The following is a 13,430-nucleotide window of genomic DNA, read 5'->3' as shown; positions in this document are numbered from 1 at the left end:
CCGACGCGGAAGTGCGGGGAGGCCCCGGGGCCGAGGGCGGCGGACGGAGCTTTGGTGCCGCCGTCCGCCTCGGGAACGTTCTGGAAGGCTAGATCCTGGAAGGCCGGGTCCCGGCAGCCCCGACGAGACGAAGCCGGCGCTCCTCGGCCTGGGAGCCGATGCCGGCCGCGCCCGGGAGGCCCCGTAGCGGGGCCGGACCATGAGCCTGCTGGGCGGCCCGGCCTCCTCGCCGCGCGCCCCGCTGCCGTCCAGCAAGGCCAGGATGAAAAAGCTCCCGAAGAAGAGCCAGAACGAGAAGTACCGGCTCAAGTACCTGCGGCTGCGCAAAGCGGCCAAAGCCACCGTGTTTGTGAGTCTGACCGCCGCTCGGCGCTTGTCCGCCTCGACACTCCTCTCCCTCGCGACGCGTCTCCGCACGGCGCTCCCCGGGCGGGGCGGCGGGCACCGCGGTGTCGGCTTGCGCACACCCGCTAGGCCCGCCCGCCGGGCGACCCCGGACGCCTTAGGTCGTTTCCGAGCCCGCTGCCTGCCTTTCGGAGTTGGTGAAGATTGAAGTGAGGAAGGTGGAGTGCTCGGCACCCCGAGGACGTGCCGGGGACTTGGCGGTCCTTGCCCCTCTGGCCGCAACGCTCTGGGAAAGGCGTTGGATTCTCAAGAGGACCCTAGAGGGAGGCACTGAAACCCAAAGATGATTTGCCCCGATCACTGGCCCCGGTTTCTCTACCACTTCCACTACAGAGCTTATTCCCAGGCACCCTGAATACACACAACTGACCCCTGCCCCAAGCAGGCCCGGGAAGCTTTCCAGTCATTTACCCCCACCCCCGCCCCCTTTTAATACCTTGAGCCTCTCTAGTGTCTCTGCTTGTTCTTCTGTTGTAGAGGCACTGAGTCTACCGACCGAGCGAGCTGGCCTGCAGGCCCCGGTCCGTGTTACGGTTTATCCCGGCTCGCCCAGGCCTGCCTGCCTCCGGGCTGGGAAGTCGGGAACCGAGTCCTCAGTCGCGCTTCCCACGTCTGAATCCCCCACCTTACCCTCTCCTCTCCACCAAAAGCTCCAACATTCTCTCAGCTTTTTGGGGGAAGCCTAAGGGAAGGTTTGGAAGTTAAACATTCTTTCCAGAAGCAATCACTTAGCACTTGCTGTGCGCTCTGGAGAGAAATGAAGGAAGTAGAATGAAGAGGACTTGATACTTCATTGGCCATTCCCTTTCTTTTATGCCCTCCCTACATGTCAGCGGTACCTAAGGTCTAGGTTACCAGAAGGAGGTTGGTTCCATCCAGTACTGGAAGCAGGCATTGTGGAGAGAAGGGGGTGCCGCTTTGAACATTCAGAGTGCGAGGTCTCCCCTGGGGAACATCCAGAGGAGAGTGTGTCCTTTACAGCTCATGCTTGGCAAACAGATTGCATCAGAAAGACAGATGATTCTTGAGTACCCATGAGTAGATTACGAAGTTTAAGAATTTTGCATATTACAGTGGATTTTGTTCTACCCAGGTCTACTCTTCAGGGTTCATGTAGCATGAGATGCTTTGGGTTACATTGGTTTTGTGAGCTCCCCAAGAATCAAGGCACTTGGGAATGGACATTTCTCATATTTGGAAGGATTAAACTTAAGCCGTATGCCCTTTTCTCTGCCAAAGGCTACCCTAATTAGGGTGATCATATATCTTGGTTTGCCTAGGGCAACCCTAGTTCTACCACACTGTACTGGCAAAATAATTACCAGCATCCCCTTTTCATTCAGACATGTCCCAGTTTTAGTAAGTTATATAATTACCCTGCCCATAGTGGAACTTGACTCTACCTTTAAAAAACTTTTTAAAGTTTTTAAAAGCTGTACATTGTTTTAAAAGTTTGTCTGCAAGGTAGAGTAGCTCACCCAGCAATATAGACTATTTTGATTTGAATTATAGCTCCTCTTGGCGTGCCTGGGTGGCTCAGTTGGTTAAGCATCTGACTCTTGAGCTCAGGGTGGTGAGATTGAGCTCAGTATCGGACTCCTCACTGGGCATGGAGCCTGCTTAGGATTCTCTGCTCTTTCCCTCTCTCGCAGCCCCTTTCCCCACACCCCCCCCCCCCCCCCCGATCTCGTTTGAGCTCTCAAAAAAAAAAGAAAAAGAAAAGAAATACAGCTCCTCTTCCTAGCATAATACTTTGATCTTTTATTCTTTTTATGTGATTTTATGCAAAAATTTTTCTTAAAGGAAAATGCTGCTATTTGTGATGAAATTGCTCGTCTTGAGGAAAAATTTCTTAAAGCAAAAGAAGAAAGACGGTGAGCTGCCTTCATTTTGTGTTCAAAATCACATTTTCAGTGATTGATACAGTGTTACTGTTTTGGGAATTTTTTCCAGTAGAATTTTTGTGCATTATACGACCCATTGGCTACTGATCAAGTACAGAGAAACTCACAACCGCTGGTACTGGTTCCCATTTACCCAAGTCATGTTGGACCCTGGGGATGAGACAGCTCCTCTGTTCATCTTTCTGACATGATCCTCTTGCCATATCTAATAAGCTATCTTCTTATAACTCTTCAATTATAAAAGAGAAGGGATAAAAGAAACTGCCTCTCATTCCATAAATACTCAGTATGTACTACTCTATGCAGACCACAGTCTGTATATAAAATATATACATAAGCAGGTCATGGTATGTGCCTTTTGGGAGCGTAACACCTTTCAACATCCAGGTAGAGGAACACTCTAGATGCAATAGAGATAAGCTACAGTCCTCTGTATGGCTCCTTGACATATTGTCCTCTGGAGCTTCATTATTCCCTGGGTCCAAGAAGAACTTTATTTTTATGAGTGTGATAATCTTTGTGTATAATTCTGGCTTTTCCAGCACTTGAGTAAAATATTGAACTGATATCAAACAGAAGTTCATACCTCTGCTCCTTTTCCTTCCCAAACTCAGGTATTTGCTAAAGAAGCTCCTCCAGCTTCAGGCTCTAACTGAAGGGGAAGTACAGGCTGCAGCTCCTTCCCACAGCTCCAGTTTGCCCCTGACTTATGGTGTGGCCAGCACTGTGGGAACTATACAGGGAACTGGGTCCATTTCTGGGCCCAGCACTGGGGCTGAGGAACCATTTGGGAAGAAATCCAAGAAGGAGAAAAAAGAAAAAGGCAAAGAGAACAACAAACTGGAAGGTACCTTGGGGAGAGGATATCAGTTGCCCCAGTGGCCCAATGACTGTTGACAAAGAACTGGTACTAACATGACCACAGATATACTCAAACTCTCATCTGGTCCTTAAGCAGCTCTCCTAGCCCTCAGAAAGCAAGTATATCAGAGCTACTTTGGGTGAAGGAATTCTAGACAGACCTGGCTAAATATGAAGAGAGCAGGCTAAGGGCCTCCCCCCTGCTCCCACACTTCCAGGTCTCTGGGATGCCTTCAGTTCAGTCTTTCCTAGAGGCAGGGAAATGGGCTAGGTGGCCTCTTGAGCACACGGATGGCTTGGGAAATTTCTGATCTGTTAAATAAAGTAAGAGGCCTTAAAAAGTGCAAGCCTTTTAGGTCCTCAGCACTAATGTTAAAATTAGCCACTGCCAGGTGGGTGGGTTAGAAAGATACTCTGGGCTTTTGGGGAAAAGCCCCCTGTGCCCATTCAGGGAGTATATAGAACCAGGATTGGCTTATGGCTCTTAGCATTCACGTGTCAATTTTTCCCTTCCCCTGAGCATTGGGAGGGACCTAAAGTGGGTGACCCCAGATTTGCGTTTCAGTTCTGAAGAAAACATCCAAGAAAAAGAAAATGGAGGGAGGTGCTCGCAAGCTGGTTCAGCCCATTGCCCTGGATCCCTCAGGACGGCCTGTGTTCCCCATCGGACTGGGGGGTCTAACAGTATATAGCCTGGGGGAGGTGAGTGAGACCAGCGATACATAGAGAGGAGAATCAGAAATACGGGAATGGGGTTGAGCCTTCCCTCCCCGTTCCCATTAGCCGGAGTCCCTTGCTGATCCAGACCAACCCCAGAAAACCTCCAGTCCCTAGGAAACCAGGTCAGTTTTGTCTACTGCCCAGCCTACACACTTTCTCTCTGTGATTCAAGTCATTCTTTGCAACCCCAAAATGGTCTCAAGGGCTACTACACACAGTACACTGGACTTCTGAATTCTCCAGCGACCTTAGTCGCAGATTCGGGGAATCTCTCTTCTAGATCATCACCGACCGACCTGGCTTCCATGATGAGAGTGCCATCTACCCTGTGGGCTACTGCAGTACTCGGATATATGCCAGCGTGAAGTGCCCAGACCAAAAGTGTCTGTATACCTGTCAGATCAAGGATGGTGGCATGCAGCCTCAGGTACCCACTCTCCTTATGACCGCTGTTTTTCTTTTCTTTGTTTTTATGTTTTTTTGGTTTTTTTTTTTTTTTTTTTTTTTTGAGAACCTTCTCTGTGACAGCCACTTATGGGTATTACCTGTTTTGACACTTAAGCACATACCGTACAGTCACCATTTGAGTAACCCCAAGATGCAGAAAAGCGATTAGCTCTAAATCAGACATTTGCTAATAAGTGCTTGAGCTGGTATTCGGATCTATATCTGTCTGGCTCTCATAGTGACGACCTTTCCTTTGAACCCTGCTGCTTGTACTGTTGCTATGGTAACTGTGTGAGGCTAAACAAGCCTATATACAGGAAAGACTAATTTGATACTCTGCCATTTCAGAGGACCAGGATGGGGGTAGCAAAGATGGGGGTGTACCTATTAGTTTCTGGTTGCACACGCTCTTAAGGACCTGGAAGATGTGAACCTTAGTTTTGTAAATACCTTTGTTCATCCTTCCCACTGCTACCAATTCAAGGCAGCTGATTTTCCCCACCCATCACCTCTGATCATTAGGAAAAAAATAGACCATTTTCAAAGCTCCAGGCTTCAATGTCTGATGTTACAGATCACCAGAAAGTTGGGTGGAAGGAAGTAAAGGCAAGGAGGGGAACCTTTGAGCAGAAGCTGAGAGTCAGCCTGATGCATGTGGATAATACTGCAGCGCGCCTCTCCTGGTTAGAGCGTTGTTAGATACAGGTGACTGTTTAAATGACCTGGCCACTGCAGGAGTTCTGTTTAGAAAGTATTCTAACAGAAAGACTCCTTGTAGCAATAGCCCATATTTATAACAAATTTATAAATTCACTGCAAATGTAATCAAAATTCTAATAAGATTGTAATGGATATTGACAAGCTGATTCTTAATTTCCTCAAAGACAAACTGCTGAAATATTTCTGAAAAGAAAAGTTTGTAGGATTTTAAGTATCCCCCCCCCTTTTATTTTTAAAGCTTATTAACCTCTCTAGACATTATTTTCAGGTACATCATGAAATTTAGTTCTTTCTTTTTCCAACTAACATGAAGTAATCTCTAGTGTGCATATAATGCATATAATATTTCAGTATGCTTCCAGATGATTCTTTTTCATCTCTGTAAATGCTAACAGGACTTTTAATTACTTTAGCTTTATAGAATGTTTCATACTATATGTTAACAGAAATATAGAAAAATATTTTTATAATCTTAAAGTGAAGTGAAAGCTTTTCTTTAGTAGGGCATGAAATGTAGACGTCATAAAGGAAAATAGTAACATATTTGACCATTAAAAATATAATGAATGACAAAAGACCTGATAAGTTAAATTAAAACTCAAGCAAAAAAACAGGAAGAAAATATATAACTGTGGATTAATATCCAGATAAAGTGTTCCTCTGGTAAAATGCAAAAAGCAATCAGAACAGGTATTTCATAGAAACAGTGCAGATGGTTGGGTTGGTAAGAACAGACCTCATTAACAATTAGGGAAATATAAATAAAAAGGCCCTATTTGGGGACGCCTGGGTGGCTTAGCAGTTGAGCCTCCGCGTTTGGCTCAGGGTGTGATCCCAGAGTCCTGCGATCGAGTCCCATATCAGGCTCTTTGCATGAGGCCTGCTTCTCCCTCTGCCTATGTCTCTGCCTCTCTCTCTGTGTCTCTCATGAGTAAATAAATAAAATCTTTTTTTTTTTTTAAAGGTTCTATTTTTCTCCTAGGCAAACAAGAGAGAGATTCATAATATTTAGTGTTGGCCAGGATATAGGAAAACAAGTATGCATTAGTACAAGTGAAAATTTTCAGTCTTTTGGAAGGCTATACTGACAAATTTAATATGTGTGTCCTTTGACCCAGAATACTGCTAAGTATTCAAGTATTTCCTAGAGAAATGTGCAAATGCTAGTAAAAGAGTTAATATATAAGTTATATAACTTAACTGTACATAATGGCATGTATGCAATGGCAAGAAAATAGGAATAGCTGAAATATGCATCAGTAGGAGAATAGATAAAAATTAAGATTTATCCACCTCGTGTATATTATGTAGCAGTTAAAAGAATGAAGTAGAGTTATACATACAAACAGGGAAAGCTCTCCAAGACCAAAATAGTAGATTGTGGACTTTTATTTGCTCTTTGTCCAAAATAGTATAGTGCATACAGTATAAAAGATTGGCATCAAAGTGACCAATACCAAACAAGAGAGCAGCCCTGGAATAACCAAAGAAAACTGTCTGTGTTTTTTTCATGCATGGCTGAGAAGTAGACACAAACCATTAAGTGTCTTCAGTTTGCAGGGTAGGTCATTGGTTGAAGTAACAAAACTGCTGACTAAAACTCACAAGATAATGATTATTGACAAAACTGAAAGAGCTCTAAAGGGACACCTGGGTGGCTCAGTGGTTGAGTGTCTGCCTTTGGCTCAGGGCATGATCCCGAGGTCCTGGGATCGAGTCCTGCTTCAGGCTCCCCATGGGAGCCTGCTTCTCCCTCTGCCTGTGTCTCTGCAATTCTCTCTTTCTGTGTGTCTCTCATGAATAAATAAATAAAATCTTAAAAAAAGAAAGAAAGAGCTCTAAGATTTGACACAGTAAAATTGAAGTGAAAACTGCAGAAGAAAACTAACAGCCGCAAAAACCATACTCAGGAGACTAGATTTGGGATTCTAAAAAATGATTAATAATGCACATGATAGTTTGAAAATATACAGAAAAGAAATTAATTCTGTTTGGAATAATTTGGCTAAAGTAAACATTTTTTAAAAACTAGGTACTGTTTTGGTTTTCCTTTGGTTTTTCTTAAGTTTTAATTTAAATTTCAGTTAACATACACTGTGATGTTAGTTTCAGGAGTAGAATGTAGTGATTCATCAGTTCCATGAAGTACCCAGTGCTCCTCACAAGTGCCCCTCTGACTCCCCATCCCCCATCTAGCCCACCCCTTGCCTGCATCCCTCTAGCAGCCCTCTTTGTTCCCTCTAGTTAAGAGTCGGTTCTATGATTTGCCTTTCTTTATTTCACCCTGTGTTCATCTGTTCTATTTCTTAAATTCCAGGTATGAGTGAAATCATGTTATTTGTCTTTCTCTGACTTCTTTCACTTAGTATGATACATTGTAGCTCTGTCCATGTAATTGCAAATGGCAAGAGTTTATTCTTTTTCTTTATCCATCAGTCTCTGGACATTTAGGCTCTTTCCATAATTTGGCTATTGTTGATAATGCTGCTATAAATATCAGTGTATTTATACCTTTAAATCACTATGTTTTGTATCCTTTGCGTGAATACCTAGTAGTGTAATTGCTGGGTCACAGGGTAGTTCTTTTTTTTTTTTTTTTTTTTTTTAACTTTTTGAAGAAACTCTGTACTGTTTTCTGTTGTTTCCTGTGTTAATTTTAAAAGCTATTCTGACGGGTGTAAAGTGATATCTTATTGTAGTTTTGACTTGTATGTCCCTAAATGATGAGTGATATTGAGCATCTTTTCATGTCTGTTAGCCATCTGTATTTTCCTTTGGGAAAATGGATACTGTTTAACCAAACTTTATAGATCACTAGTCAAGGAACTTAATTGGCTAAGAACTTGTTACAGAAATATTTTCTTCACAAAAATTCATAAAACTTGTAGAAAACTGGTCAAGGAGTTAAGATGGCTAGAAAATATATGTTATAAAAATACTTCCTTGGCAGAAATTCCTCAGTATTAGTATAGTTTTGATTAAAGGGTTTATATATATTTGTGTGTATTTATATATATATATAAAAATTATGTGTGTGTGTGTATATATATATATACACACACACACACACACACACACAAACTCTCTCAAGGAATTTTGCAATTCAAAAAATAAATGATGGTTGCAAGAAAAAATGGCCTGTGTTCCTCCTAAACATTAGAGTTAACCTAAGATTACATGATGTTATTTGATCTCATATATTTCTAAAATACCATTTGTGGGGCATCTGGGTGGCTCAGTCAGTTGAGCATCCAACTGTTGATTTTGGCTCAGGTCATGATCTCAGGGTCATGAGATGGAGCCCTGAGTCAGGCTCCCCCTCAGCAAGGAGTCTGCTTCTCTTTCTCTCTCTCCTTCTGCCTCTCCCCCCACTGATTCTTTCTCTCTCTAATAAACCTTTAAAAATAAAAAAGTAGGGGGGCCTGGCTGGCTCAGTCACTTAGTGTCTGCCTTCTGCTCAGGTCATGATCTCAGGTCCTGAGATTGAGCCTCGCATCGGGCTGCATGCTCGTGGGGAGCCTGCTTCTCCCTCTCCCTCTGCCTCCTACTTCCCTGCTTGTGTTCTCTCTCTGTCTGTCAAATAATGTCTTTTTTAAAAAATAAAAAATAAAAATCATTTGTACTTACAGATATAAGTAAGTGGATAGGAAAGGTAGTAACAAATTAAGTGTTGACTTGTGGAGAGCAGTCAAGTAAGGTGTATTGCACCAAAACAATCAAAGGACTTTGTTTTCTTGGACTGAATTTTTAACAGCCCTCTAGGAAATTGTGCCCACCTTCTAGTATCATATACATCAGCTTCAAGATCTAGAGTGAAGTAGTAGTTGTAGGAGTAATAGGTCTTTCTACTATTTCCTCCTTCATGGTTGATCTCATTGCCCTTTGGTCTTTCTCAGTTTGAAATTGTTCCTGAAGATGACCCTCAGAATGCCATTGTCACGTCTTCTGCAGATGCCTGTCACGCAGAACTGCTCAAGACCATAAGTGCTGCTATGTAAGTTGAAACTCGAAGACAGTCTGAATAGATCACTTGTAGAGTGAGACTTTGTTTTAAATGTACGGAAATCCTATATTTATAGAGCGCTCTCCTGTATCCTTTAGATTTCTTACCAGAAATCCTTTGGATTTCTCCAGAGTATCCAAGTCAAGAAAGTTTGTTCTCTGCACTCATACCCACATTCCATTCCTGAACCTTTCTCATCTCCCTCTAAACTTTTAAACTACAAATCCTCCCTTTCCTTTTTAGGGGAAAACTAATGCCCAACCTGCTTCCATCTGGAGCTGACTTTTTTGGGTTTTCTCATCCAACTATTCACAACTTGATCCAGAGTTGTCCAGGAGCTCGAAAATGCATCAAGTAAGTGTGGTCAAATCCATTCCCTTGAGAGAAGTCCTGTGATGAGTGGGTCAGGGACCTAAGCTGACAGTTACTGCGTTGCTTATTCTTACACTTACTGAGCTGCTTCTATGTGCAAAGCATGCTTGCTCCCAGCCGGCGCACCTCAGTATTAGTCCCCTTGGCCTCAAGTGAACAGGAGCCAGTACCCCACTGTACTTGAATTACCATTTTCTGTGAGTACCATGAGAGCAGAAGGGTTGGGATGTCTTGCAGAATGACATGTCCCTAAAGGCACCTGTCTTCTCTAAGTTTCTTTGTTAATAGGATTTTTAGATATATCTACGGGAGGAAATACCTGATCTGGAAGTAAGAACAGGTCGTTACAACTAACAGACAGCTCTTGATAACGATACCCTTTGATCTCGCAGTTACCAGTGGGTGAAATTTGATGTGTGGAGACCTGGAGATGGGCTGCCGCCCCAAGGACTGCCAGAGGATGATCCAACTATAAGCTTCGAAGCCTTTCACAGACAGGCATTTGGTGAAGATCATGTTGATCCCATCCTGCAAGGTAGCTTCATTTTACCTTTCCGGCTTGAAAATTGTTTTTAGGCCGCCCCCTGCTCTCCAGAGTTGAGTAATCCAGATAGCTGGCCAGTAAGTGATAGAAACTTCCACCGCCCCAACGGCAGAGTCCCAGGCTCAAGGATGGGCTGCCCCACCAAGCTCTCCAGCAGTGCTGGCGGCAGTCACAGGGAGCAGCTGCCATCAGGCTAAGGCAGGGCCCCCGGAGAAGTTCAGCTTTCTCATTTTCTAACCTAAATACGACCACATGGAGCTCCAGGGGAGCGTTCACGGTGCAGGACTAAAATTTCAAATGAAGTGAAGGGGACCAGGTCATGGCCTTGGTCCCACCTATGGTCAGTGGATTCCCGGCCACAGAAGCGTGGAATGATCAGGGAGTCTGGCACTGAGTCATAAAGGGAGAGTCCTGGACTGGAAATAATAGAATTAAAATTCTCACTCTCTAACATATAACCCTAGCCAAGTCACTTACTCTGTTTTGGCCACGATTTTCTTACAAAGTTCTGTCCTGTCTTAACAGACGAGGGCAAAATTCAGCTGGCAGATTTGTAAGGGTCTTAGGAATTGTAAGGACGTGTACTACATGCGTCTGATCAGTCCCCTGAGATTCCTAGGCAGCAGTGGAACTGAAGGAATGTTCTTCTCCAGGATCCTTGGACCTTCCAGAGCTTCAGCCCACACCCTTCGTGTCCTCTTACCAGCCCATGTTCCTGGCACACGAACCCCTGGCGGACACTCACCTACAGCACCTGAACTCTCTGTCACAGTGTAGCCCAACGCAGTCTTCAGACTGACCAGGAAGGGGTCATGTCCCACATCATTTAACTTAAGACTCCAAATGTGGAAGAAGACAGCAGTTCGGGAATGAAGGAGACAATTAACACATTGTCATGGACATTCCTGTGCCGACAGTATTCCCCGGGAAAAACTGCAGCTGCTTTATTTTTAGCAATAAATTTCTCTTTACAAATCTGCTTATTTTCATCTTCTTATAATCGGGATTTTTTTTTTTTTTTTTTTTTTTTTTTGCTTAGCTCTGCCTGAGGTAGAGTAAACTTAAATGTTCTATAAGCCAGAGTGCGAGAAGGCTGCGGACTCAGAAGGGAGAGGCGGGAGTCTAACAGCCCTCCACCCGGATTCTGACCCTAGCTCCAGGAACGACGGCCCAGCCCCTGCCACCCAAGCACCTGCTTTATTTTCACGTCCGTACGATCCCAGTCCAGTGCTGCTTATCCCCAAGCTGGAGAGGCCCGGCCAAGGCACACCGTTCATCTTTATCATCACACGTCATCCTTCAAGGGAATCAGAAAGTCCTCTGTAATCCTGTCTCTCCCCTTTGCCATTCCTTATCTGAGAACATGCTTGTAGCCGAATACCTTGAGTCCACACAATACCAGATCCAGCGTGATGGGGGGGGGGCGGCTCCCATCCTGCAGGGCAGACTCGCCCGGTCACTTCACTAGCCGGGCAGTAACATGACTGGTGTTCTATGCAACCGAATGTGCTGGCCCTGCTTAGGGCACTGAGGGAGAGGCTTACCACCTCGCCTGACCCGGACCACTGGCAGTACCACGTGGGCTGCCCTCGCTGTCCGTCCTACCAGGTACCAGGGCCAGATGGAAGGAAGCAACGGAAGGACCCCCCCCCCAGAGGCGGAAGAACGGGGAAAGAGTGGTGACAGTTGTCACTGCGCTGCAGTTCCTAACTGCTGACTGGGGACAACAAGGGGGTTCTTGTTTCCTAGGAGTAGGTGCATCAGCGGAGGGAGGGGGCAGACAGCCACACTGGCCACGGAAATACCAGAAACGAAAGTAACTGCTATTAACTTTCTGACTCTTAACTATAGACTTTTTATAAGTTTGTGTAGCTTTTACAGTACAAAAAAGTAAATAAAATTTGGATAACAGCAAACCTGGGGTATAAAAGGGATTACTCAAAGCTGTTAATGCTTCCATGTTTTCCTTTGTTTGCTGTGTATGTTGGCTAGACACGTGCACTTCCACAGAATGGATACCTGCTGCTTTTACCATACAGCAGATATACTGTATTACATACAGTCTGAGTAAGACACATAAAGGTGAGCCTCCTTTTAAGAAAGACATTTAAAAAATTTTTAAATAAGTTATTGTGCTGTTTGCTTTGATAAGAGTATTTACTTTTTAGCTTTCCTAGAAGAGTGGTTTTCAAACTAGAGATCCCAACCCATTGGTTTTTCCTAAACAGGGAGTCAAGACCTCTATTTTTTCAATTAAATAAAACACTTAGAACTTAGTAGAATGCATCACATGCCAAAATGTTGAAACTTGTATGTGTATGTGTATTTACATTAAAAAATCACATGCATCCATATGAAGGGGGTACATGAAATAAATGTAAAACCTTTTTTCTACAGGTCATTTTAAAAAACTTGAACCCTCCCCCCAGTATACTTAACACATCTTTTCATCTCTTGGATTGTTAGAGATTCAAATCTGACAATATCCAGTGTCAGTGGGATTGAGGCTAAATGGCACCATAGCTTAGTGGGTCTGTAAACCATTGGACCCTTCAGGAGAGTTAAGCTGCAGTTATCAAAATGTTAAACGTATTTATCCTTAAAACTGTTACTCCACATTAAGGATCCTGAGGAGGTAAGCAGACTATGATGTTTGCCTGTAACATTCATCACAGTATTCATTTTAGCAGGGAAAAATTGGAAAAAAAATCTCTATGTCAACTAATGGAAAATTGGTTAAAGTATGGGGCTCCCGCAAACTGAAACACTTAATCTAACTGAATAATATTCAGTTTACGTAGGAAAATTATTTTGCTTGAGTAAGTAAAAAACCGATTATAAAATGATACAACGTGTAGTGTGTAAATATAACCCAAGCAAATCAAGTGAATGTTTACCAAAATATTAAATGTTTTTTGCCAAATGGTGAATTTTGGGGTGATTTTTACTTGTTTATACTTTTTGTTAGTGTCCAAATCTACAATAATTGTAAATCTCATTTTTTGAATGCTAAAAAGTTAAATTATTCAGCCATTAAAAATGAAGTTTCACATGACTTTTAATTTACCTACTACCTAAAGCTAATTTTTCCCCTTGTTGCACAGGTTACTGGGGGTGAAAGGAGCCTGGGCATTGGGTTCCTGACCATGCCGAGCCACCTGAAAATTAGAACAGCCCATGTGTGCATGTGTGTCGGCAGAGAGGAGGGTAGATTTACTTTTTCTCAGGAGTCCGTTCCTAGGTTCGTGGTTCCCCTCAGGTCAGATGCATATGAGGTCAAAGAATGTGTGTTGGGAGTTAGTTGTACACTAGGAAGTCCTCAGAGGAGCCAAAGTTCCTTGCAGACTGTATATTTGTGCTGGTGTTTTACTAGATAAATCCTGGCACTGACAGAGCTGGTCCTGATGCTCAGAGCTACACTTGGGCCCTTTGGGGTCAGGTGCGTGCTTATTGC

General features: G+C 43.7%; 1 protein-coding gene across 3 annotated transcripts; it reads left to right on the top strand.

The window, feature by feature from the left end:
- TBRG1 (transforming growth factor beta regulator 1) lies at window positions 1-13,031 on the top strand. 3 transcript variants are annotated; one of them, XM_038535817.1, is made up of 9 exons: window positions 1-349; window positions 2,209-2,279; window positions 2,924-3,156; window positions 3,736-3,872; window positions 4,171-4,317; window positions 8,954-9,051; window positions 9,304-9,414; window positions 9,825-9,967; window positions 10,502-10,640. In XM_038535817.1, the coding sequence occupies exons 1-9, from the start codon at window positions 200-202 to the stop codon at window positions 10,531-10,533; spliced, it is 1,122 nt and encodes a 373-aa protein (XP_038391745.1). In that variant the 5' UTR covers window positions 1-199; the 3' UTR covers window positions 10,534-10,640. The 3 variants fall into 3 exon arrangements, with proteins under 3 accessions (XP_038391745.1, XP_038391744.1, XP_038391743.1); XM_038535815.1 differs by having other exon boundaries at window positions 8-349; window positions 10,630-12,906; XM_038535816.1 differs by lacking the exon at window positions 9,304-9,414 and having other exon boundaries at window positions 3-349; window positions 10,630-13,031.
- Window positions 13,032-13,430: the final 399 nt, after the last annotated feature.

This window comes from Canis lupus, chromosome 5, assembly GCF_011100685.1.
Source record: "Canis lupus familiaris isolate Mischka breed German Shepherd chromosome 5, alternate assembly UU_Cfam_GSD_1.0, whole genome shotgun sequence".
Classification (NCBI taxonomy): Eukaryota; Metazoa; Chordata; class Mammalia; order Carnivora; family Canidae; genus Canis; species Canis lupus.
This window is presented reverse-complemented; position numbering and strand designations above follow the sequence as displayed.

What these genes read in the sequence shown, in the direction of transcription:
- TBRG1 (XM_038535815.1), top strand. Translation starts at nt 200, where the DNA reads ATGAGCCTGCTGGGCGGCCCGGCCTCCTCGCCGCGCGCCCCGCTGCCG. An exon ending in CAGTATATAGCCTGGGGGAG is followed by an intron (nt 3,873 to 4,170) that starts GTGAGTGAGACC and finishes TCTCTCTTCTAG; the next exon opens with ATCATCACCGACCGACCTGG. An exon ending in TGTTGATCCCATCCTGCAAG is followed by an intron (nt 9,968 to 10,629) that starts GTAGCTTCATTT and finishes GTTCTTCTCCAG; the next exon opens with GATCCTTGGACCTTCCAGAG.